This window comes from Jatropha curcas, chromosome 2 (assembly GCF_041381405.1).
Source record: "Jatropha curcas cultivar XTBG-Jc1 chromosome 2, XTBG_Jcur_1.0, whole genome shotgun sequence".
NCBI lineage: Eukaryota > Viridiplantae > Streptophyta > Magnoliopsida > Malpighiales > Euphorbiaceae > Jatropha > Jatropha curcas.
In genome coordinates, this window is record NC_143152.1 from 27,767,757 (window position 1) to 27,793,225 (window position 25,469).

At 31.5% G+C, this 25,469-nt stretch overlaps 3 protein-coding genes across 6 annotated transcripts; 2 read left to right on the forward strand and 1 right to left on the reverse strand.

Moving 5' to 3' along the window:
* The first annotated feature begins 2,119 nt into the window (after window positions 1-2,119).
* Window positions 2,120-3,137, forward strand: LOC105649109 (uncharacterized). The gene is made up of 3 exons (XM_012235665.4): window positions 2,120-2,535; window positions 2,628-2,845; window positions 2,923-3,137. Exons 1-3 carry the CDS (start codon window positions 2,197-2,199, stop codon window positions 2,924-2,926), a joined length of 561 nt encoding a protein of 186 aa, XP_012091055.1. The 5' UTR covers window positions 2,120-2,196; the 3' UTR covers window positions 2,927-3,137.
* Window positions 3,138-10,978: 7,841 nt separating this feature from the next.
* Window positions 10,979-15,292, forward strand: ATSIK (Protein kinase superfamily protein). Its single transcript, XM_012235664.4, has 5 exons — window positions 10,979-11,262; window positions 12,166-12,868; window positions 13,499-13,756; window positions 14,057-14,176; window positions 14,380-15,292. Exons 2-5 carry the CDS (start codon window positions 12,245-12,247, stop codon window positions 15,010-15,012), a joined length of 1,635 nt encoding a protein of 544 aa, XP_012091054.1. The 5' UTR covers window positions 10,979-11,262; window positions 12,166-12,244; the 3' UTR covers window positions 15,013-15,292.
* Window positions 15,293-16,713: 1,421 nt separating this feature from the next.
* Window positions 16,714-24,492, reverse strand: LOC105649107 (HSI2-like 1). 4 transcript variants are annotated; one of them, XM_012235663.4, is made up of 13 exons: window positions 24,380-24,492; window positions 23,800-23,926; window positions 23,120-23,201; window positions 22,910-23,011; window positions 21,874-22,517; window positions 21,637-21,733; window positions 21,334-21,508; window positions 20,815-20,891; window positions 20,316-20,741; window positions 19,805-19,854; window positions 18,907-19,032; window positions 18,723-18,790; window positions 16,714-17,840 (listed from the first exon to the last, which is right to left on the reverse strand). In XM_012235663.4, exons 2-13 carry the CDS (start codon window positions 23,910-23,912, stop codon window positions 17,044-17,046), a joined length of 2,757 nt encoding a protein of 918 aa, XP_012091053.1. In that variant the 5' UTR covers window positions 23,913-23,926; window positions 24,380-24,492; the 3' UTR covers window positions 16,714-17,043. The 4 variants fall into 4 exon arrangements, with proteins under 4 accessions (XP_012091053.1, XP_020540910.1, XP_012091052.1 ...); XM_020685251.2 differs by lacking the exon at window positions 24,380-24,492 and adding an exon at window positions 24,108-24,373; XM_012235662.4 differs by lacking the exon at window positions 24,380-24,492 and adding an exon at window positions 24,091-24,373 and having other exon boundaries at window positions 18,907-19,020.
* Between the last annotated feature and the right edge of the window lie 977 nt (window positions 24,493-25,469).

Sequence of the window (25,469 nt, forward strand, 5' to 3'; positions counted from 1 at the left end):
TCAAATGAATCTAATATAACTCTCACTAGTAGGCGGAGGGAGAGGGTTGCAGGCATGTACACCTCCAAACTCCACTTTTGTGATACCTTAGGTGAATCTCACATCAACTAGATATAAGGTATAAATGAAGTATATAAGAATAAACAAGTCTTAGATTAATAAGGGGTTTTTTGGGATATTAAGTTGGTTTTATCCCAATAATAAAACCGTGCCGATGTAAATGAGTTCAGTCTAAAATGGACAATATCTTGCTAGGTCTAAGCTATTACATAAGCTCTTAATAATTTTTACTTTAATAATGTGGAGGCATTTACTTATTCAAGTTGATATTTGATAGATAGGCAACGGTAGATAGGCATGATCACAAATTGATTTTAAATCGGAATCGAATCGAAATTGAACAAATTAAAATCGACATTAAATTGTTTTAACCATTCTTGGTTATAAAAATATAACCGAAACTGTGTATTTTTAGTTACAAACTGTAACCAAAACCGTATATTTAAAATTTGATTAATATTCGAGTATTAAAAATATATAGAGATGCAAATTCAACGGTTGATTGTGTAGGTAATGAGGTGACGCATGGTAAATTTTTGTATGAAGATCTTGGTGGTGCCTTCCACTCAGGCGCAAGTAGTTTATTAGATACATTATATAGTGTTGGATTCATTTGTTAAAAAAGGAACATATATAATCCAAATTGAATATAATTCATCTAGTAAATGTGTTTGAATAATGGTAAATAATTTATTTTTTGAACGAAATTATTTGATTCTATAGTATAAGTTAAAAATATTATAATATTTTTCAAATATAAAAGGAATTAAAATATTAATTTCAAAATAATTTAAGAAATCAGTTGTATTTTATCCTACTATTTTAGGATGAAATAAAAAATTTTTAAAAAAATTACATACATAACAAATTGTCGGAAAAGGAAAAATAGTAGGGCGAACAAGTACAGAAATGGTCAAAATCTTAGAGGTCATGTCACATTAATGGAAGGTTGGGACCATAATGGATTGGTTTGTGAGGTGTCCTCATATGCAAGTAATATCATATCAACCTATTGATAATAATATGCAACATTCTGATGATGACTCATCAATCCATGTTTAACAGAAAACAAGAAAAAACCATTTTTGCAAGAACGCATCATTCTCATCATCACCTACCAAAAACCTAACTTTAAACCATTCCTTTTATTTTTCCTCAATTTTATTTTTTTATTTTATTATTTAATTTATTTATTTTTCCTCAATTCCTCAATCTCACCTACCAAACACCTATATCTTTATTTTATTTTAATATATTTTTTATTTTTTAGCCATAAATTTAAATTTAAATAGAAAATTAACATTAGCAATCAAATTAAATTATCTTTATTTTTTGAAAAAATAAAATTAAAATATTTAAAGATATTTTTATTAATTTTATGAATTTAGATGGACTATTTTTGACAATCTTAATTGTTTCTCTCCTGTTCTCATTTTTATATGTATTATAGATTATAAAAAAATGATTAATATATTGTATAACATTTATAAAATTATAAATATCTTAAATTTTTTGAATTAAATGCTATAATACTCTCACCATTCGAATTTAAGTTCAATGTAATGAAAAATTAAGTAAATGTAACCATTTTTACTAATTAAATTTAAATATTTCAAGAATAGCTTAAGTTCTTTGCATTGGATTTATGGGCTTGTTTTGGCAGGCTTAAAAATTGGGTACCATTTAGAAGTCGAGGAGATGGATATGTAATTACCAATCCATGCTTATTGGGCTAATGAGCTTTCTTTGATATTGAAAGCCCATATCCACTTGACCGAGAAGGCAATGATTTTTGTTTTTGAGGGAAATAAAAAGAGAGTTTCAAAATATTGTTCTGATATAATTTCAAATATAACATCAAATTCTGAGTTAGAAATGTAATATCCCATCAAAACAAAAAATTGAAAATAGCCAATTATAATATGGTTATTAGTGATTTGAGACATTTTACGCGTTAACTACATATTTTTTTAAGGCAATCTTATAAATAATTTATATTTAAATAATTTAACTTTTAAAGTAAAAATAATATTTTTCTACAAATGTAATTTTAACGCTATCAAGTATGATTTTGTTAGGGCTATTAGAATTAGGTCACCCCTGCTGGCTCTCCAAGTCCAACGGCTAGTGGGTACAATGCAAGCAGCAAAGCAACAATCATGGCAAATCAAAATTAATGCCAGAGGCAGAGCCAACAAATTCCATTTCAAATTCAAAGCATCAAAAATCAACTCCACTTGGAAATTCCTCAAATTCTCTCTCTTTCTCAGACTCCACCAATTTCTTCTCCAAGTAAAATCAGATTCCACTCCTACCCAACAAAAATCCACTCTCAAATCTAAATTCCTCAAATTTTTTCGAAAATTTAGAGCTCCAAGAACCAAAAAACAATCAATTGCAGAAGAGAAAAACTCAGTTCTCCAGTACCCAGAAAGCAAAGTTTCCGCAGATCCACTTTCAAGGTCGACAAATGAGGTATGGGTTATTAATTTTTAATTTTTCATTATAGAAGTTTCTTGAAAGTGGTGATTACGATTTTGAAGCTTTAGATTTAATAATATTTGTAGGAGTTGTTCGTTGGAATTCTTGCATTATTATCTTTATTTTTCAAGAATTCTGGGATTGTAAAGGCCAGAACTTCAATGGTGTTCTTGATAGTTACACTAGTAATTAGTGCAACTATGCTTCCTTGGGACAAGTATATTTATCACGGGACTAAAGATTATGCGTTCCAATTAGTTTGGAAGGCATGGAACTATGCTGCATCTTCTTTATGGTTTTCCAGGTAATATTTTTGTTCTTCCAAAACTTTCTTTTTTGGGATCATTGATCCTAGTTAACTTACAACGTTAAATTTTTCAGGTAAACTTCTCAAGGCTTTGTCAATCTGTTGGTGTCAATTTCAGGACCAAAATTTTGGATCGCTGTAAATGTATTTATGCAGAGAATGGCAGAGGATTTCCCATAGAACACTCGTATTGCTAGTTTGCCACAAAATGGATGTATCTCGTTTAATTTAATTTTAATTTGTAATATATTTGATTCCTTGAATAAACTTCCACAGTCTTTTGTCCAAACAGATTAGAGATTTTAAAATTATCATTAAACAAGTTTATGTAATTTACCCAAAAAATCCTAAATTATGGCATAAAATTTAAATTAATAAAATATTTTTTTTCCCTATTTGTTTTCATCTTATCTAATATGTTAAGGTTAAAAAATCCTAATTCTTGTAATTTTTTAGATTGATAATATTGCCAATTTATTTTTTATTTAATAAAAAATAAATAATTTCTTAATTATTTTAATTATACGTTTCAAATATCATATTTCTAAATCTATAAACATATTACCTAATAGATATCATATTTTTAAAGTTTTATGAATTTATTACCTGCTAGATGTGAATATAATTTAAAAATACAAAAGACATTTGAAATTTTTTTTTTATAAGATACTATACTGAAAAAAAAAAGAAAGATGAGAATATTTTTTTATTTACAATTTTATCATTGGTCGCAATTGAAGAGACTGGTGCTGTAAAATGTCGTAAATTTAATAGAAAGGTCAAAATAAAGTGAAACTGTAAAAATTTATATCAAAATTTTTTTAATTTTTTACTTCCAAATTTATAAATTAAATTTAATAGATCAAATTAAAATTGAGGATGTCACGAGATTTTTTTATGTACACCGCGCTTGTAAGTTTATACAAATCTATGCATTTGGGGATGTACTACAGTCCACGTGAATCTAAGTTCCTAATCAAATATGTAACTTTGTGTTTGCCGCTTCAGAATTAGAACAAAGGCAATATATAGCGTTGACTAATACATAAACGAATAAAATTCCAACGATTAAAACAGCCAAGAAAATTCAATTTTGAAGTCCAAACAACCGATTTCCTAGAAAACACATAATAAAAAAAATTAAAAATAAAGAAAAGAGATATGCAATTTCAATGATTAAAATAGTTAAAGATAATTTTAGTTTCAAAGACCAAGCAACTCTTTCCTAGAAGAGAACACACGGAAGACATCCTCTCTTGTTCTCGCGTATCAGAAACTAGTGCAAGAACGAGATCTTGATAAAGAACAAAGGATTAGGAAAATAAGCAGTGTTGACCACAACAACGACAACTAATCCTTAATCCCAGGAACAAACACCAGTGGAAAAATTAAAACAAGCTAGCTTCGCGAATGTTGTAACAATTAAGTACTGTAGATATTGTTTTCTTTAGATGTTGAACCAGCTTGAGCTGTAATCTGACTGTTTCACTGCAATACAAATTTCAATGCCATCATTCCCTACTTTCAAAATTCTCCATCTGCTGAAACCTTATGTGAGGCTGTAAATGCTTATAAGAAAAGTTTTAACTTCAAATACTATAGTTGCTGGCTCTATGATGCTTTGCCCATAAACGCTGGGAAGCATAATATTTGCTTGAGATTGAAATAAGGTTTCACATTATAAACAATTATTGAAAGGAACCATTCATCTGTTATCTAACCTTAAACCACAGAGAAACAGGCCCAGGTGACAAGAAATTTTGGATTCAAAGCTTCCCCTTGAAGATCTTGGAGAATGCAAAAGGCACATTTGAACCTATATTGAAAATGTCAATTGAAGGCCTTAAATTTTTTTTTTTCAAGTTAAATATCATATGCTCTAATTATACAGCTTAAAAACATGCAAACAACACGAACCTCCTTTTCTAACAGCACCTAAAAGAATTGTGCGTTCTGGAAAACAGTTTCAACCTCAACGCCAAATGACTCTTATAGTTATTTTCACTTGCCACAAATACAAACATATAACTGAAACGATAGAAATAACAAATCTATAATATGTTTAAGAGACAAAGGACACAACCAATCCCAAGCAATCAGAAATTTTCCAGGCTGACGGCCACAACGTATTCCAATATTTTAAGAAAAACAAGAATGATTTATGATTAAAAAATAGAAGTCTAAGAACATGTTTATTTCTCTAACAACATGTTTATTTCAAACTTACACATTCATCTACCAAAATGCATCATAGAGTTGACCATATAGTTTATGCAAGTCAAACATGTTTTTCAAAGTCACCCACTTACCAAAACGCCAGCATAAAAAGCATAGTTTCAAAGGCCTCTCAGCATAAGGAAAGATCCCGGATCCATACAGAGAGCAAGACATATTAGTTATTAATCTGAGAAATTTGGGTAATATTCAGGAGAGGTTCATGTTCGTCTAAAGAAGGAGGAACCCATTGCCCATAATATTCTATTATAGCAGTAGCAGCTTCCAAAAGCAAGGTCTAACATTAGCTAATTTAAAACTTAATTAACTAGCAATAAGCATGATAAGCAACAGTAATTCAAATTGAACACAAAGGAAAATGGATGCTTGAATCTTAGAATTTAGTCCTATTTATGTCCAAGTAAATTATTTTTCTTCTTATTTTTTCAATTGAACATTAACATTGATTTTATCGATTTTCTGGGTACACAAACTAGAAAGCTTATGCAATATAAAAAACAGACAAAGGCAAACAAGAAGAAGCTATCATAATCATGAACAAAAATCTCAAGACAGCAACCAAAACAGAAAATTGAAATGGATATTTTGGCCAGTGTTACTTAATTGGTGGATTTGCCCTCCGTACTGAGTTACCCAAACGTCGTATCCAAACGCGATAATAAACGCACACGAAACACCAAAATTAGCAAATCAACCCAACCATTTGTTATAAGATAATTAGGGTCAACAATTAATTAAATGCCTCTAAATTTTAGACTTTTAATTATACAAGTTAGTTAGTTGACGCATTTAATAGGTTTTCAAATAATTACTTTTAATTATATTATTTATTATACATACAATTAAAGTCAATTCAATAAAAATTTTTATCATATTATGTATCTAAATAGGATATCATGTGTTGCAAATTTAAAAAGTTTCATATCATTGCTTACTAAGAAATTTTGTCATTGTCTTTTGTTATGCTTAACAATAATTTTTTTTTTATTATTATTATTGCCTAAGTGTTGATTGAAACTTTTGAAAATTTCTTATATGAAGTATTTTCTTGGTATGTTTTTCACTTGTATTATTTTTTTTCTCGATTTAAATTTATATTTTTCGAATTTTATCGTATCTATTCATGGTTGCATCAACTTTCTGATTCATATATTTTTCATCGTCTCATTATTAATAATTAATAAATTATCAAGGGAAGGAATATGTTTATTTATCATTAATGAATTAAATCTTTGGTTATATGAGTTATTAATTTGTTGTTATATTGCAATTTAATTATGTTTCTTTAGTAATATTCAATTTAAATAAATATATTGGTTATTTCTTGTTAAATCTAAAAATTCACATCTTAAATATATATTAAAATAGAATATATTTAATTTATAGACAAAAAATTTGAAATTTGAAATTCGAGGCCGAATTCCAATAAAAATTATATAGAATAAAATTTTAAATTTTAAAAAATATTTAAACTGGAATAGAATAAAATTTTAAATTTCAAAATAATTTTGAAATGGGATCGAGGTAAGGGTTTGGATTCAATACTAATCAAATTATATATAATAAGCATTTATTTTAAAAATTAATTAATTGTAAAATATTTCTTAATAAAAATGCACAGTAGATAAAAGTAAAGTAAAAAATTATAAAATTGTCCCCCACAAAATTATCTCTTTTTTAAAATAAATATGAAAATATATATATATATATATATATATATATATATATATGTAATTCTGAAGAAAAAATATCTTCAAAAAACTGAGTTGGCAGCTTCCTAACTCAGCATTGCCTTTTTTCTTTTTTTCACAAATATTCTCATTTATTAATCACTTTCAATCATTTATTTTTTTTCCTTTTAATTATTTATTTCTTTTTAATTGCTATTCATAATATCTCTCTATCAGCTCTCAAGTTTAGAAGCATTTTTTTTATCTTTTTATCGGCGATCTTCCTTTTTGCATCTTTATTTCCGTCCAATGCTACAACTCATCTCCGATTAATTTTTTTATCGTAAATTTACAAAAAAAAAAAAAAAAAAAAAATTAATTACTATTCATGATATCAGTCCAATCAGTACAATAATTAGACTTTGTGATATTACTGTTATTGTGAAAATTGGACGCAATCTTGATATAAATTGTTAATCTGGAGGATGTGCTATTTATTTTTCCGCTTGAATTGACTTTTGTTTCTCTCAAAGATAACTCTGAATTTCAAATACTTTATTATTCTTGTGCATTTTCGAATTTGATCGTCAGACGTGTTTCTAGTTTTCTTTTTTGATTATATATTGTTAGGGTTTGTGATATAATTGTTATTGCAAAAAATAGGATGCAATTTTGATATAAATTGTTAATCTAGAGGATGTGTTATAGTTAAGAATAAGTCAGTATTTGTCTCCGAATCTGAATCGGCTTTTGTTTCTCTCAAAGATACTCTGATTTTCAGGTATTTTATTGTTGTTGTAGAAATATAATTATAAGAATAAGTAAAAAGAAAATGATTTTATTTTTATAGGATAAAAAGATTATTTATTTTCCTATTAAGTCATAACATGAAACATTACAAGCTTTCCATAAAAATTAATTCAAATTTAGCATAAAAGTTAGATATCCACTAATATTGAATGGAATCACCAATGTACAGAACATAATTTGAACTGTCATGCATGATTATTATAAAAAAGAAATATGAAAGCTTTCATTTGGAATAAGTATTAAATGAAAATATATAGATTTTGAAATCATATCATAGATTATTTTGTTTGAGTTTTTTTTTTATTTATTAGAAAATTTAACGATTCGAAAAAATATTATGAATTATATAATATAGAATACTTTTTCTTTTTATCTATTAAATTGATAAAAATTTTTAAAATTAAGAGATTTCGAAACTGAGATCTCTCGTTGAGAAGACCATTCATAAATTCTTTATAAATATTAAAAAATATATATTACTTACTCAAAATAGATGAGATAGATAAATAAAGACAATTTTATTTTCAGGCGGAATTATTAGTCGGATTTTCTAAAAAATAATGTATTTTTATTAATTAACAGTGTAGTTTGTGATTGCAACACTTGTACAATCTCCCCACAGCCACAGGAGACTCAGATTATTTTGTGATTTTATTACTATTTGGAAAAGTGAAAGGTAAAACTGCACAGTCAGATCAACAGTCTAAAGAGCTGGCTGTGTAGGGACCATCCGGGGCCCACAATTTCCAACTTGTCTGCTGATGTTAGAAAATTCCATCCACGCGTACATGGCGCGTGTAAGACTGCTTACCTAATATGTAAAGACAAAAAACAAAAATGTTGATGTCAGTGGATACTTTGAATGGATAAATACTGGCCGTTGATCTCTCCGGCCAGAGCCAATCTGACGGAGCAGGTTTAGAGTCAAAGACCTATCTTGATAGGTCTCTTTGACCACACTGGGAACATACCTTTTTAAAATTAAATTAATAATTTTCCAAACTTTGATTGAGCTGTCACCTCAATCGAGGCGCTCTTCGTTGAAAATCGAGGTTCTTCGTTGTTTTACCATTATGCCCATGCATCTTTCAATTTTTTCTTTTTCATTGCTACACATAGCTAACCCTACACAATGTCCTAAAAGTCCCTAGAAATTACTACCCATTGTCCTTCACCAAAGTTATTTTATTAATAAACAGTTTTATTATCTATCTACAATAGATACAAAAGTGGAAATGACAAGAGAATATTGGAATTAAAAAAAAATGTCCGTACTAAATTTATAGATAAGCAAAAATATAATTAAAAATTTTAATTCCATTATTTGAAAAAATAAATATAATTTGATTATAACCAATTATATTAATTTTTTATTAAATTTAAATTTTACTAAATAAAATAAGAAATTATGTTTTATTTCTTTAAAAACTAAAAAATTATATTATATACAATATAAGCATATATTAAATATTATATCCTATATTATTATGACCAATCACATCTATTTTTTATTTAAAGTAAGAAATTATATTATATACTATATAAGATATAAATAAAATATGGTAAAAATATAATATCTTTAAAGATTTAAATTTTATTAGTTAAAAATAAGATAATTTTAATTTTGATTAGTATTTTAATTTCCTATTCAAATCTAATTCAATTAAATAAAATAAAAAATTATATTATATACTAATAACGTGCATATAAAATATAGTAAAAATATAATATCTTTAATGATTTTTATTTGTTGGCTTAAAAAATAAATATAATTTAATTTTGATTGGTTTATATTATAAAAGGTAAAAATGGTAAGAATATAATATGTTTAATTATTATTTTTAATAAATTTTTAATTTGATTGGTTATAATTATTTCCTACAAGTAGCTTATTCTAGAAAAAATAAAATTTAATTTATTATTATTTATTAATGAATATATTATAAAATTTATTATTTGATATAAGATAGAAAATAAACCTCACTCGAAATATATATAAAATATAAAATTATTATAGAATTACAATTATACTAGCAAACTATGCAATAGATTGAAAGATTTTTTTTTCTTTAAAAAAGCAACTATAAAATCAATTGTAATGCTTATAGTCTTTAGTAAAAGGTTTAAAAAATATTAAAATTATAAATTATGCTCTAAAACAATGATAAATAAAATAAATTTTTGTAATAGTTAATACCGATTTCGTAAAATGTTATAATATAGACAATTGATGGTATTATAAGAAAAATAAATTGTTTGATAAGTAATTTATCTTTATAAAAATTTAGTTGTTAAATTATAATAATATTTTATTGTTATATAAATATATATTTTCTTTAACAAGTAATTTTAATTATTGAATTTTTTATTTAATTATTATGTAGAATGTTCTTTTTTTTTTATTTTGTAAATGCTCTTAGATTTTTAGTAATATAAATTGTTCGTAATATTATAATTTATAATAAAAAATTACATGTATAAATTAAATTACATTTACTATGTGTAATCAATAAGTATAAATAATATGCGATACAAGTTTGAAAAAACTAATTTTTAAATTTTTTTGGACATTAATTGATTGAATTTTTTTTAATTTAAAAATTAATTTTTGAAGGCATTTAGTCTTTTTAAATTCATGGTGGGTGAGCATAGAGGAGGTACTTCATCTTTTTAAAGGTATTTAGTCTTTTTCAGCTCTCTTAGAATATGGCGAATTGAGTCTTTAGCTTAGAGAAGGTACTTTTAATCTTTTTCGGTTCACTTAGAGCACGACGAAGTGAGTTCCTTAGTTTGGAGAAAATGTTTAACATTTTTAACGCACTTAGCCTTTTTTTTGGCTTACTTAAAAATCATGTGAAAAATATTTAAAACTATATTTTGAGATGGAATTAATATTATTTAGACTGTTCGGTAGCAATTTCTTAAATAGTTTTTAGCTTTTTAATAAATGTTATTTTTTATAATATTTAATAACATAGTGTTTGAATTACATTTTAAAGGTTAAGACAATGTTTTATAAAAAAATTAAAACATTTAACTTTTAATGTTTTACAAAAAAAACTATTCAAACAACTAATAATTAGCAAAATAACTAATTTTTTTTAAAAGATATATAACAATTATCAAAATAACTAATTTTCTTTTGGAGGCACGTACAACGATAAAATCAACATTTTCTTTTTTCCGAGATGATATTCAATCCATAGAAGGTAAGTAAAGTAATTGTGCTTAACTAATTAGGAAAGAGGACTGTCAGAAGGAGACGAGACACGAGTGGCAACGAGATGATATATAGAGAGAAAGAAAAGGGCAAAAATGTCAAAAAAGAATTTGAAAGCCATTTATGTGTATTTTTAAGACAACAAAAAATCATATATTAATGGGTTAATTAAATCTGGGTGTTGGTAGGTTTGACCACTGCTCATTGGGCTCCATTCTCTCTTTCAGACTCTTTCTCTCTCTTAATATTCCTTTCGCCTTTTCTCTAACTTTCTCTCTTAAAAATCTCTCTCTCTCACTTATTTCAGCTCTTTCTCATTTCCTTTCTTTGACTTGTTAAAGAGTTTTGTTTTTTTTGTTTTTGGAAAAGAAAATTATTTGGGTTTTTGCTTCTCATCAAATCAGAGATAACAGGTTACCATTTCACCATTTTGCTTCTCCTATCTTCTAACTGAGACTTGCATGAACCGGACTTTTCAGGTACGATTATTATTATTTTTATTGTTGTTATTTTTGCTTCTTTTACTTTTCCTGATAAAGGAAAAATCATCATAAATTTTGGAGCTTGATGAATTGATGGATTTCTCTGTAGAATTTGTTTCTCTTGGATGAATTTAAGGGATTTGCTTGTTTATTACTTTGTTTTGTTGGGTTGATTTGATTTGCTTTCGTGTTTCTCTGTTTTTTAGTTTTTGCTTATGGGTATTGTCTGCTTGTGGTAAATGGATGATGGGTAAATTGAACTGGCTGATTGGCTGATGTATGGAATTGAGGGGTTCTAGTGTTGAAAGTTTTCAGTGATTTTGGATCTGAGTTGCTTTATTTGGTCTGATAGATGGGTTTCTTGTCTTCTTCTGGAAGTGCATTATTGAAAATACCGTTCAATTTTGATACTTTTATTAATTTATTAATATAGGTCATTTGATGGGAATATGTTTGGCTAGTTGGCATTTTAGATTATAGAGAGAAATTTGCAGTAGGTAATTTCAGTAACATTTTATGTGCATGGATTAGTTAATTGGGCTTAATTTGCCCTAAATAGTGATTAAATCATCTGCCAAATGACTTATCCCTACAATGATTTCGTTACTTTTATAACATTGGCTGTTTGAATTAATTGTGATAGTAATTTGACCTGTCTTTCCGCTGTAAAGATTGAATTTGTATTCAACCATTATGTATTTATGATGCTGACTATATATGCTTGGTTAGTGGAGAACGACAGCGGGATCTGTTAACATAATTTTGTTGCTGCTGACTAATTGGCTACATATTGTCCCTCATTAACCTGAGTTGTTAATTCAGTGTCTTTATTTTTCATGTTAAGTTTCGCCACTCTAGTGTGACTTATAAAAAATGTTAATGTATGGTCATTTTCCACAGGATTCCTTGGCATTAATAAAAGTTAGGAACTGTCTGAGCTTAAGGCCCCTTACAGCTTCCAAGAATTGAATGTAGTAAAATGGGGTGTTTCCCAGTTTTGAAAAGCAAGAAGAAAAGGCCTGAGCCATCTCTTTCCATTAAAAGAGTCAGTCCAAAGGAGCAGACGCCGACCATACTACCTGAGCCCCAGATCCCAACTCGTTCACTGCAGTCAGCACCCCCTAGTTTTAGAACCAGAGTGAAACCTGTCCAACCAGAAAATAGAGTAACTAACAGTAGGGCACGGGCACTGTCAGCTCCAGAAAGCCTTGATGCTGCTGAACAAGATGAGCTTGCAGCAATTGATTATGATGAGCATGAAGAGTCAAAAAGCAGAGGTAGTTTGGCAAGGGAACACCCTAGTCCGCAGCCCCTTCCACTTCCTGCTGCTGCATTGAAGCCTATGGGTAGCTTCAAAGGTGTGACTGGCAGTGGTCCTCTCTTTGCTTCTGGGCCTCTGCCGCTGCCTCCAGGAGGAACACACAGTGGAACGCTAAAGATCTATTCATATGACGAAATTATATCAGCTTGCCGCAATTTCTCCTCAGATCGATGTGTATCTGAAGGTCTTTCTTCCACCATATACAGGGCTTCCTTTGCGGATGACACTTCAAGTTCAAAGAAGTTTGAAGCTAGCGTAATTCGTCTTCATTCATCCAGCCAGGTAAATTATGGTAAACCATGTTTTGTTTTCCATATTGAAGTTTTTTTTTTTTTAATTGAATGTGAGGCATTCATTAAGATTGTGTTGGATGTTTGGCCATACCTATCCAGAGCACATTTCTTTTTTGTTGGCATTCAGGAAAAATTTTCTTGCCTGTTTTTGTTCCTGATATACAGTTAAGTTTTCTATGTTCTTTAGAATATAATTTTCTAGACTTTGACAGAATGGCAAACTTTTGATACGTCTTCCTTCCTTGGAAAATATGTTTTGCTAACTTTTGGTGATCAATTAGAGCAAATGCTCGAAAAGATAACAGTGGTTAATTGATAACATTGGTTAATCTCTCCTGTCGGACTGAAATTGCATCTGCCTTTTCTTGAACTTAATCTTCTTCATTATATTGTTATTCTAAACAAAAGCATACATGCTTGATCTTTCTATTTACATTTATGTGGAGAGTGTGTGATCAACAAGTGGATCTCATTGTTTGTTTGCGACTATGTGTCTTCTGGAGGAGTTTATGATAGATATATGTACAAGCATGTGCGTCTTTGTGAATTTTATTTTTTCAAATATTTGAGATGTCTGAAGGTCTGGCAATAAAGTCATAATGTATCTGTTATCTTTCAGGGTTTGAAGGAATTTATCAATGAGGTTAATACCCTTGCATCCTTGCGACATCCAAACCTATGTAAATTACTGGGTTACCATGCGCGCGATGGGTCAGAGCAAAGAATGCTGGTGTATGAGAGGCTTTATCATGGAAGCTTGGACCGGCTTTTGTATGGGAGATCAGATGGGCCTCCCATTGATTGGAATACCAGAATGAAAATCGCTTTATGTGCTGCACAAGGTCTTACTTTCTTGCACGAAGAAGGGCCTTTCCAGGTAAATGACAGCTATGATCTGTACTGTTTGTTGAGATTTCAGGAAGTGAACGATAACAGGTTACATAAAGACATTGCACGTTTTCATACTTTGTCTCGCAGTTATTTTTTTTAATGACTGTAATCTGTTTTGATAAATCCTCCATGAGCACTAATTGTTCATGTACTCCTCAAATTATTTTGGAAAGAGAACTTCATGGAAGAATGATGCTTATGACTCTTAGTTTTGCACGAGTACTTTAGAACTTTCAGGTTTACTGAGTGCTTATATGTTTACTGAAATAATTCATTGACTTTGCAGGCAATGTACAATGAATTCTCTACTGGCAACATACATATTGATAAAGATTTTAGCGCAAAGCTTTCAGGATATGGTTGTGTTGGTCATATTCCCGAGACAGAGATCCCTAAGAGTTCAGTGGTGAGCCATCGCATGTTCATATTTGTTCTTGGTCTGGATAAATTGATCTTAGTTTCTTCTACTTCTATGCTTAAATATGGGGTGACACAATTTACAATTAAATTTGCAGTCATTAATAGCTCTTTTTGTACCTTTTATTTTTGTTATTTGTTTTCAGTTTGTGAGGGGGATTAATTTAGTTTTGTAATTGTATTTACTTGCAGGCTGTGGCAAATCTCTCAGTAGAGACTCTGGAGAAAGGGCTATTGACTCCAAAGAGCAACGTTTGGAGTTTTGGAATTGTTCTGCTGGAACTACTTACTGGCAGGAAGAATCTTGATAACCGTCATCCCAAGGAAGAGAGGAACTTAGTGAAGTGGAGCCGACCTTTCCTCGCTGATGATTGTCGACTGTCACTGATTATGGATCCTCAGCTAAAAGGTCGTTTCCCAGTGAAAGCAGCCCGGACAGTGGCCGACATTGCTCTTAGATGCCTTCAGAAGGACCCATTGGAAAGGCCAACTATGAGAACTATTGTAGAACATCTTAAAGTTATACAAGATATGAAATACTCTACTCGGTTTCCTTTGCAAGAGCCAGCTGCAGTTGCAGGAAAACAGATGTCTAGGTCACCGAGTCTTAACGGGATAGTTACTCCAGCACCCAGATTAAGTTTCTCTCCATCACCGCCGTCAAGGGTTCGACCATCATTTTCTCCTACGAGGCCACCTGCTTTGCCAATGTCTCTTCCTCCTCGTGCCTGTTCCTCGACCCTCTCATTCGAGGAATTGGAAAGACAAGAAAGCCGTAAATCATCATCATCAGCTGTGCGAAGGCCTAGTGTTGAAGGATTTTGATTGTTAATATGCATTTTTTCATTTTTTTTTTGAAATGTTTTTGGCTCATTCAATAGAATATATAGAAAGATAAAATTTGGTTCTTCCTCCTTTCCAATCCCTCCGAGATGATAAGAGAGGATGGTATTTTGTAGATAGCGTGTAAGCCTGGTCCTCACCTGGCCTGATTAGTTCCTGTAATCCACAATGCCATTTATATGATAGTGTTTAAATCCACTCTCTCTCCTACCCTCGGTGATTTTGTTTTGAAATGAAATGAAATGACTTGTTTACTCTCTTCCATGCGATCTGTTTCATTTTAGTGTAATTTTTTTTTCTTTTTATTTTTCCCATATTGATTTGAAACGAAATAACCATAATTTACATGCTAGAAAGATGCAGATGGGATTTATTTATGCTCAAAATATTTTAAAAAAAAATTATAATCTAATGAAGGCCTCATCCTCCTGGAACAGAAGGCAATATTTATTCTTCATCCTTTGTGCACTGAGGAAATCTTTAGATTTGAGAAAACTTTTCACGTGGAGGAATTAATGATTTCAGTGGTTAATGTGTTGTGTTTTGATTATAATAATTAAAAAGAAAAGAAGAAATATTTTTTTTAAGAAAAAGGTCATTTAAAAAATTTTTTGCAAAACGCTCAAAACAAAACAATAGAGGAAGAAGTGTTTATCCATTGTACTTGTGGTGGGATGTTGTAAAGCCAAAGACGATTGCAATGATTAAGGGATTCAATTCTTCTTCTCCATCAAAAGCTAGGAAGAAAGCACATAGATTTGGAGAGAGGCTGGTTCTTGTCCTGCTCTTCTTTTCTTTTCTTTTCTTTTCTTTTTAAAATAGATTTTGGATCTAATTCATATTTTTCTTTACTTTCTTCATTTTTTTCTTGTGTTGTTTCCTTAGCTTTGATCATACTTTCTTTAAATAAATACCATATTTGGTATGTGGAATATTTTGTTCCTTGGACAAGTGCGTACTATGTGGAGCATTTGCTTTCTAAAATCTTGATTATAGTCTTTTTAATTGTCCCCTTTAGCTCAACTCTTGAAAATTTTTTATAAACCCCATTAGCTTTGATTTCTCGTTGTGTCACTGATTTTACTTTTCAGTTAGTAACTACCTAACTACACATATATTAAAGTATTCAAATGGGAAAGCAAATTTCCATTTATTCCCACTAATTTCTAGAATAAAAAGCAATGCGTGGTTGAATAACAAAAATTGTTTAAAAAATGCATAAATTTAATTTATGTGATTATTTGTTATAGTTGGCTTTCACTTGATGTAAAATGAAATTCATAAAAACAGTAAGATATTTGCTTTATACTATCTATAATTATGCAGATTTTTAAAAATAATAATAATAATAAGGCAAATGGTATCTAATTGCATTTCTCTTGATAAATACGTTAAATTGTGGATTTTAGGTGTAGCAATCCAATAATGTCCGGTGGAGTTTCTTCAACCAGAAGCTTGGGCAGAAATGCTTAGAAACAAAGAAACATATCCTCGTCAATGAACAGGACAATGGTCCGAACCCAACCATCTGCCTCCACACAATTCTTTTCCTTCTTTGATTTTGTAGATGCCAATTTTAGACTCAAAAGTTGGTGACAAGTCCAAATACAAACTGCTTTAAATTAACTTATATCTAAAGTACAAAACTCACTGATGGATTAGAGAGAATAGGAAGAAAGGGAATTTCAAACAAGATAATCAATCAGATGTGTTTCTTCATAACCGGAGAAACAAATATGTAAATGCTACGGTGGCAATCATCCGTTTGAATATTCTCTATACTTGAAGTATTTCTTACATATGATCAATACCTAGCACCTCCAAATCTATTCACATGAATCCCCCTCAGTGTTGTATTATACACATTATATAATGAATAAAGGACATTGCACCTTCAAACTAGAAAAGAAACAAAAATGTTACCCATCCCACATAAAGAAGACCTAGAAACCTGTATTTATACAAAATAACAAATAATAATAATAATAATAGGAGGAAAATAATAAGTGAACCTCATACAGGATCATTTTGGCTTTGCTCTTGTCCAGGTCCATTGTTCTCTTCACCTCCACTCTCTTGCTCTAGAACAGCAGAAACAAGTTGACAATCCTCAGGAAGTAAGCCTTCACTTTCTCCAGTTTGAGGTGGCATGTGTGATGCTGAACTCCCTTGTTGCTCAGTTACCAAACTTGTAAGACCATTCTGTTTCAGATACGTCTCCAGTGGAAGGCTTGCTACTTGGAGAAGACTCATCATGCTCATACGGGATAACCCCGCTTGTGATTCATCTTCACGGTCAGGATGACAATTCAAGTCTATGTGTCCCTTTCCAGATTCAACCATTTTGTTTGAGAGATTATTGCTTTGACTTTTGGATTCTAACTCAGTAACTGACCTAACTTCATTCTCTGAAGGATCCTGGGGTGTTGATACATGCTTAGAGCTGCTCTCTACTTCAGCATCATCTCTAGGACCTGCCATGTGCTGATTCCTCTGCACAATCTCTGCTTCACGCTCTGATTGACGTTTTTTCTTGCGCATCATTAGGGTCTTAAAACGGCGTTTAACTGTCATGCAGACATTACATGTGCATGTAGGCTTGTGCTTGCCCTTACCACTTGGGGGCTGGATGCACACAATGCAGGAGCAACCAGGACGATGCCTTGGATGTTTGGTTGTGGTAGCAACTGCTATAGTGCTTGGATCACCCTCATCTCCGAGAATTGCAGCATTAGCCAAAGCATCTAGGCCGGAAGATTCATGCTCCTGTGCTGGCCTATGGACACTTGCTATTCTCCTTTTCTTGAAATCTATAATACAGGTCATGATAGCATCAAAAAGAAAACACATAAAAGGTAACTTTCAATAATGAACAGAGATTGTTTGATTCATTATGATTAGCGGTTCATATGCATAAAACATATTAGCTCCTTTGGAGTAAATAAATTAGAAGTACAGAATTTATTTACAAATAATAGAATTTGGTTAGTCACTTTGAGTTCCATAAAATTGACTTCATGAGGGTAAAATTAAGATTTTCATTCATAGCAAACAAGAAAGCACAAAATTTCAAATTAAGTCCATAAAATTTTGCAGAATTCATTTATGTCAAACAAGACCTCAAAGACAATAGGCCAAATGTTCAATGACAAACACAGTATTTGTAAACCTTCCTCTGCTATATTAAAGTCACCAAATTGACCATGCATCTGTGAGTTTCTCCAAGATAAAAGAGTTCCCTTGAGTTGTAACTAATTATTAAATGCCACCACACAGAGTGGCGGATGCAGAAACTATAGCAAAGTGCAGGCAAGATCTTGAAGCATTGTTTTATGTTTATGCACATGAATGCCATCTGAAGGCCTCTTCTGTCTTTTCTTGATCCAAGGAAGCAGCAGAATAATGTAACAATGCAAATACACCATATCATATTGCACAGAGGATTTAACCACAAAGTACTTAGACATGGATACTGCACTGCTTATTACTCGGATATGAATGTGTAACACTAAATTATGCAAGGCCATCTGAAAATTGCGATCTTCAGAACTACAGTGAGGATTACGTTATAGATTGATCACTTAAAAGTAACAAAAATAATCAATAAGAAAAGACTGTTATGGTAAGAAAAGTTCATTGCAATACCACACAATCTTGTCAAAACGGACACATGCTAGTTTCATAATTCGTACCCTTATTAAGTCTTAGAAGATTTTCCAACTCTCTTGGGGTCAATTCATCTGGAGCAGAACATGAATGCCTGGAGACAGAAGACCACATTACAGTATGGATTTATGAGGGGGGATAGGGACTGGTTTTCTCAACAAAAATCACACTTAGACCAAAAAAACTGAAATCGGAAAACATGTTATTGACCTGCTCTGATCCCAAGCATTGTCCGCACATGTCCACTTAGGTGGAAGAAGAATATCAGCCGGTAACCTTCGCCACTTAGAGCAACTATCACACTGAGCCCATTGCTCTTGTCCCCTGATGACAAAGCTTAGAAAATCCAGATTAGATGTATTTTGTCAAACTAAATCCTGAAAAAATGAAATCCTGATCCATTCCAGACCTAATAACAGAATAACAGACATGTGACACTTGAATGAAAATAAATGCAGGAAGAGGCTAGGGTACACAGGTAGCATCGTCAGGGTTGTAAGAATGAACAAAAATTGAGATCTTGGAGATGATGTAAAGTGGGCTCAGTAGATCTTATTATCATAGGATCTAAAGAATTCTTCACCGAAAGAAAATGGAACGACAAGATCAATTTCCTTGAGCAACTAGCACATCAGAAATCTCAAGACGACAGAATGTAGATTTCCCTAGACAAAAATGATGTTGCTCTAGGACTTCGACAAATCACAATTCTTTCCTTTCAGAGATTTTACCTACCACCTCTTCATTCAAATTTCAATAATCCCTGAACTGCTCCCCCACCCCTTCCTTTTTCTTTTTCATATTGCTAAAGTATCCAGCATATCAAATTATAAGAAAGGGACAATATGAAAAATAGCAAAGGGAAAGCACAATTCAGAAAAGAAAGGTTAAAACAGGAAATTAAAAAAATGGCTTGCAGTCAAGTCTGAAAAGTAGACAGGTAAAAGAAATCTTTAAGAGAAAATTGAATATAAAAAGGGATTTTGGAAAAAATTGGTTTCCCTTACAGAAATACATACTCTATAATGCCAGGTGGTAGATTCTTGTCATTACAATTGCATAAATCTAGAAGTAATAATGTAAAAGATGTGAAGGTGATTATTCTTACCCAATTGAACGAACTACAAAGATACTTCTCTTCCCAAAAACTGGAGGCTCCTACATGAGAAGATAGAAAAGTCAGAAATTTAAATACATAGCTTTCTTAAGCAACAAGGTGATTTCATATTCAAAATTTCAGGAATTTTAGGAAGATCAACGATCATGTGACTGAATGAACTGACTGGGGTATCACTCCTTTTGGGAAGATGCCCATGTTTGTGGGTGTGTGAAGAAGAGGATGAATAAGATTTCAATTCATGCAAAACTCCCTTAGAGAATCAGTATGAAAAATACTAGATTGATATTCAATATGAGTTCTGATTACCCTGCATCTGCCTATGTAAACCAGAATATCTCCAAGGGAGGGAACTTGCAATACTGTCAAGTTTTTGAACCAAGGAGTGTGTGAAAAAGAAGTCGTTGTGTCCTCTCTCTCATCAGAATGTAACCAAAACAATAGCATACTTGTGTATCTATAAATAGTACGTATATATAAAAACTTCAATAAAAGTACTCACTTCATATTCTTCAAAATCATGATCCTCAATAGTAACAATACTAGGCTTCACACTTGGTGGGGGACAGAGCAAATCTTGTGCCTCTTCCCACGTCAGTTTGAGCTCCAAAGCATCTAGGCTGTCAATTAAAAGCCTCTTACTTTTAGATCCAATATTTCGTGTTCTCTTTCTTTCTGGAACCAGCAACGATGGTAACAGCAAGCTCTCTCTAGTCCTTTCCTCATGCTTCTCAGATTTATGCCAGCTAATATCACCATTAGCTGAATGCAAATTTTTGGACAATGCATTTAAATGAGTATCAGAGCTTCCCTTCAGTGACTGAAGGAGGCCAGAGTAACCACTTATTATAGGTAGGTTCTCAAAAACACCCGAAAAGAAACTTTCGCTTGTATGAACACCATTAGGAATGGCAGATGGTTGAATGTCCTGTTTATTTGGTGATTTGCATATTAATATCACATTATCAATTTTGGTAAAATAGAAATGGACTTCCATTTACCTGCATTGCCATAGAGTTTGATGCTTTTCTGAAACCCATAACAAGTTTTCCTTCTGGATCCATACGGCTAAATGTAACTGCAATAAACATGATAAAATTATATAAGTTTTAACGTTGAACATGCCTCCACCTTCCAAAAACTAGTGACAATTGAGAACTACGCCCTAATTGTAAAGCAAAAAGGTTTAGGGTAACCAATTTGTTAGGCATGGATTGATATCTTTCTGTCCAAGAACAAGAAACTGAAAAACTTATTATTTGTGGATTATCCCAATTAAAATTATTAGGATGATCTATTGCTGATAAAGAAAACGTAGAACTTGATTCATTAGTAATAGCAATCCCACAGAGCTATGTTTTTCTTCAGAGAAATGTAGTAAGGCAACAGACTTCAAATACAGGATAGAGAAGATTGGGATTCCTAGGTAGAATAGAATAATAGAATAAGCCAAAAGGCATGTAAATTCATCAAATATCTATTACAATCACAATATTCAGAATGGTGGGGTTAAAAAATACCAGTATCTCCAGCCTGCAACTGCATGGACTGTATGCAAGGGGTTACACCCTCCAAAACATACATTCTGCTGTTATTGTTAGGCCAAAATCTGAATTGAAACACCCACTCTTTTCCTTTTACATCTTGAATTCTTATAGGAAGACCCTCTGGTTGTGAGATAGGAGGAAAATAAGCCTGCATAGTGATAGCTTTCTACTGATTACAACAAGGCTCATCTACAGAAAGACTTCAAATATGAAAATACAATAGCAATTGAATATCAGTTACAACAATTGAATAAAATAAGAACTACAAAAACGTACTTCAGCACATGCTTTAGGGAGAACCAAACGACCAATCCGACCAGCATCACTTGCACTGAGAACCTTTTCAAACAATGGCACGATGGTGGAATTTGAACTTAAATACCACATGGTTAAGGTTATGTATATCCTAATTAACAGATGGGAAAGAAAATCATAAAAGCATAAAATTTAATGCATCGTTATGCAAACAAAAATCTCATGTGCTTGATACATGAATAGTTCATTAAAGGATACTCGGCAGATATTTGTTGCAACTCTTGGTCTGTTATCCTAGGCCAATAACGAGGAAGCAACTGATTCCGTCCCCGCCCTTCAGCAGGAGGCCTGGCAACACGTATCTGTGAAACCATGCCTGTATTTGCCTCCAGACCTGTAGTAAGAACTGACTTTGGAGGCTTGGGCAATAGATGGCGAGACCTGGACCCATGTTGTAGTGGAGAGGATGCCTTACTTTGAGCCCTTTCATCAATAACAACTCCAGGATAAGGATTTGAATTCACTAAAGGTGAGCCGAGGGTAATACTCAAGTTTGTTTGTGCTAGTGATTCATATAACTCTTTTGTCGCAATATTTGTTTTACGAATCTCTGGTTTGGTAGTTTGAGATAATCCATTTGATGCTTGATTAAAGTTTGAGAGACTTGTGCTTCCAATTTCCCCCATAGGAGTCAAATTATCCTCCTGTTTCATCTGTCTAAACAGCCCACTTGCCTCATCATTTTGTAACTGGAGTAAATGTCTAGAGCCAATAACTTCAATGGTATTTCCTAACTGCAAAAGCTTCCGGTCACCATCCAACTGATTGTCAGCAGATTGGGATTCACCAGTATCATCAATTTTTGACATGCCAAATCCACTGGATTTTTCATTCCCCATCACCTGAATATGTTTTAGTGTATGTTAAAAATGTATCCATTTCTGACAGTGAAGACTAAAGAGCTTCATTCAAGCATTGTCCAGCACCACAAAGGAAGAACCAAGTGTGTCCCACAAAGAAATACGAGAAAGATGTTGACCAATACGACAATATCAAAGATATTTTGACCCAAAAATTACTTTAATGCATTTTATAAAGACTGCACTCTTTCCTTGGCACTCAATTTTATGTTACACTTATATTCCAGAGATGCTTCTACAGATGAAAGACATTAAAGGGTTGTTTGGAACCATTAGATACAACATTCAAGCATTCACTACAGAAATTACTAGGAAAAACATGACATTTCTAAAAATGAAAAAGATGAACTAGTACACAAGTAATTTGAACTTACAGAATTAACCCCTGAACTCTTAGTACAGCTTATACAATTTACACCACCACCATCAAGTAGCTCAAGCAGAAATCTGGAGGCAATACATCCACAATGGAGACGCTGCCAGTACCAAATTCAGTCACTTACATTCTGTTTGAAAGCCGATGGAATTCTATGCCAGATAGGGATAAGGAAATAAATAAATAAAATTATTAACTGCTGATGTACCTTGCCACATGAAGTGCACTCCCTCCAACCAGAATCCTTCGAGTGAAACACATCACAAAAAATTGATTGCTCGTATGCAGACCTATGGCCATAATGAAATTACGTTTCTCCAATTAAAATTATTGATTGCAACTATCTCACAAAGTAAAGTCGTAACTTTCAGTTGTATTTATGTATCGCAGCCTTGCGGTTCATAAATAACAGTCAATATCTGATGTGCCTAAACGGCTGATTCTATATTTCGCCAAATCATACAAAAGTTTTAGATTAGGAAGATAAAACTGTACATTCCATCTTAAGTATCGCAAGGATAACACTTTATTGTCTAGTTCAGCTCCCCAATTTCAGGAAATTACTTTGAAGTACTTCTTTACAGAAATCTAATCCCATTGAAACCATTAGATTCGGATTCACAATAATGTCCAAAAAAGCAATAAATACCAGAAAGGCGAAATGGTCCACCTAACGCCCAAAAATAGAAGGTTGGAAAATAGAAGCCGTTTTAACAACAATAACACCAAGGAGCGATAAACATATATAGACAAGGACTAAATCTGCAGAACCAAAAACCTCCCATTGGAATTATACAATCTTAGAAGCAAACAAGTAACCATCCCTATAGCTCCATTGTCTTCCATAACTCATTAGAGAAGATAAAGAATTGAAGTAAAGTAAAATACCCGCACTTATCGCAGAGATTAGCGAATTCGCCAGATCGCAAAGGCCAACCTTTTTTCCACACGCTCGACGTCGAGGCGACGCATAATGCATTCATGCAAGTCTTCGACTCCATCTTCAATATCAATTCTACAAATTTGAACAAAAAGCAAATTCAAATCGCCAAAAACAAATCCCTAACGATTCCCGTTTCTATAAATCTAAGTGGCGAAACACTCAAAATTGGTCAACCAAAAACGCAGTACAGCTCCATAAATATTATTATTAGAAGATAAAAGAAAAAGAAAGCTAACCTCTCATCACAATCTACCTCTTATGATACAAAATGCTAATTTTCAGCTATTTCCATAACATGTACACAAAGACGCCATGTTCGATTTCAGCTAATCAGTTATATTAGACTACCTTGAAGCACTGAGCTTAGTTTTTAATCAAGAAATTATTGAAAAATCAGGCTGGTGAAGTGACTGAAGTAGGTTTCCGGTGATCGGAGGAAGGAATTAGCTATTAAGAGGAGAGGAAACAAAAGCATGTGCATGCAAAGTAACAGTGTATCAGAGAGAGAAAGAGTTTGGTAATTACAATAAAAATGCATGCACGATGATACTTCAAGACTCGGCGAACTCGCCCACCTTTCTTTTCTCCCACTTACCCTCTTATTTTCCATTTTTATTAAATTCCTAAGCAAGATGTTTTTTTTTTTAAACTTCTAAGATTTTATATATAAATATATATTGTACTACTTCCAAGGCGCGTAATTTTCACTCCCAGAAATTGAACCCAACAAGCACCATTTATTATTTAGTGTAAAATTGATTTACTAAAAATTTGATTTTCATAATAAATTTTGGTTTTATTTTTTATAAAGAAAACCTAACAGACCAAAATAATCAAATAATAATATAATATATATAGTAAAAAAAATTTTACAAAAATATTTACATGAAATAATTGAATGACAGAAAAGTGACTATTTAACCCATTAGTTATGGAGGTAAAAATTATAACCAGTTGAATGGATTTTAAAACAAATAAATTTTTATATTATTCTTTTATATAACATGAAAAATCAAATCGAATTGATACTATTTTATTTTGATTCTTCATATTTTTCAATTTGTTCATTTTTTTATCGTTGCCTATTCCACAATATTAACCCTTATTAATACTATTAATTATTTTATTAATTATAAATTATTTTAATAGTTGTTAATTAAATATTAAAAGAGATAACTTAATCTCAACTTTTAAATTATGTTACTGAATAATTTAAATAATAAAAAATATTTTAATTATAGTCCAATTACTGAATATCACTTTAAAAAATTATTATTGAATAGGGGCTTTTGTTCAATTTTTTTGCTAGAAATGATTTGATTACATGGCATTTGATTCCTTAGAATAAAATGCTAACCCATAAAGACCAATCAGAGGGTAGCGAATAGAAACAAAAGGTTAGCGCGTGGTATGATTGCGGAATGGAAATATACCAAATTATTTTTTAATTTGTTTTCAAATAATACCAAATTACTAAATACAACTTAAAAAAAAATTAAAATACGGCAGCAGGACAGCACCGCAAGGTGCGCCACTAGGCGTTGTTTACTCCAACCGCATATTTCGCTTGCAATTGGGTACCGAAGCCGAAATGACTAAAATACCCCTATTTGTG

What these genes read in the sequence shown, in the direction of transcription:
- LOC105649109 (XM_012235665.4), top strand. Translation starts at nt 2,197, where the DNA reads ATGCAAGCAGCAAAGCAACAATCATGGCAAATCAAAATTAATGCCAGA. An exon ending in TTTCAAGGTCGACAAATGAG is followed by an intron (nt 2,536 to 2,627) that starts GTATGGGTTATT and finishes TAATATTTGTAG; the next exon opens with GAGTTGTTCGTTGGAATTCT.
- ATSIK (XM_012235664.4), top strand. Translation starts at nt 12,245, where the DNA reads ATGGGGTGTTTCCCAGTTTTGAAAAGCAAGAAGAAAAGGCCTGAGCCA. An exon ending in GTCTTCATTCATCCAGCCAG is followed by an intron (nt 12,869 to 13,498) that starts GTAAATTATGGT and finishes GTTATCTTTCAG; the next exon opens with GGTTTGAAGGAATTTATCAA. An exon ending in AGATCCCTAAGAGTTCAGTG is followed by an intron (nt 14,177 to 14,379) that starts GTGAGCCATCGC and finishes ATTTACTTGCAG; the next exon opens with GCTGTGGCAAATCTCTCAGT.
- LOC105649107 (XM_012235661.4), bottom strand. An exon ending in TTGCAACAAATATCTGCCGA is followed by an intron (nt 21,734 to 21,873) that starts GTATCCTTTAAT and finishes GTGGTATTTAAG; the next exon opens with TTCAAATTCCACCATCGTGC. An exon ending in ATGATTTTGAAGAATATGAA is followed by an intron (nt 19,855 to 20,315) that starts GTGAGTACTTTT and finishes CTTCTCATGTAG; the next exon opens with GAGCCTCCAGTTTTTGGGAA.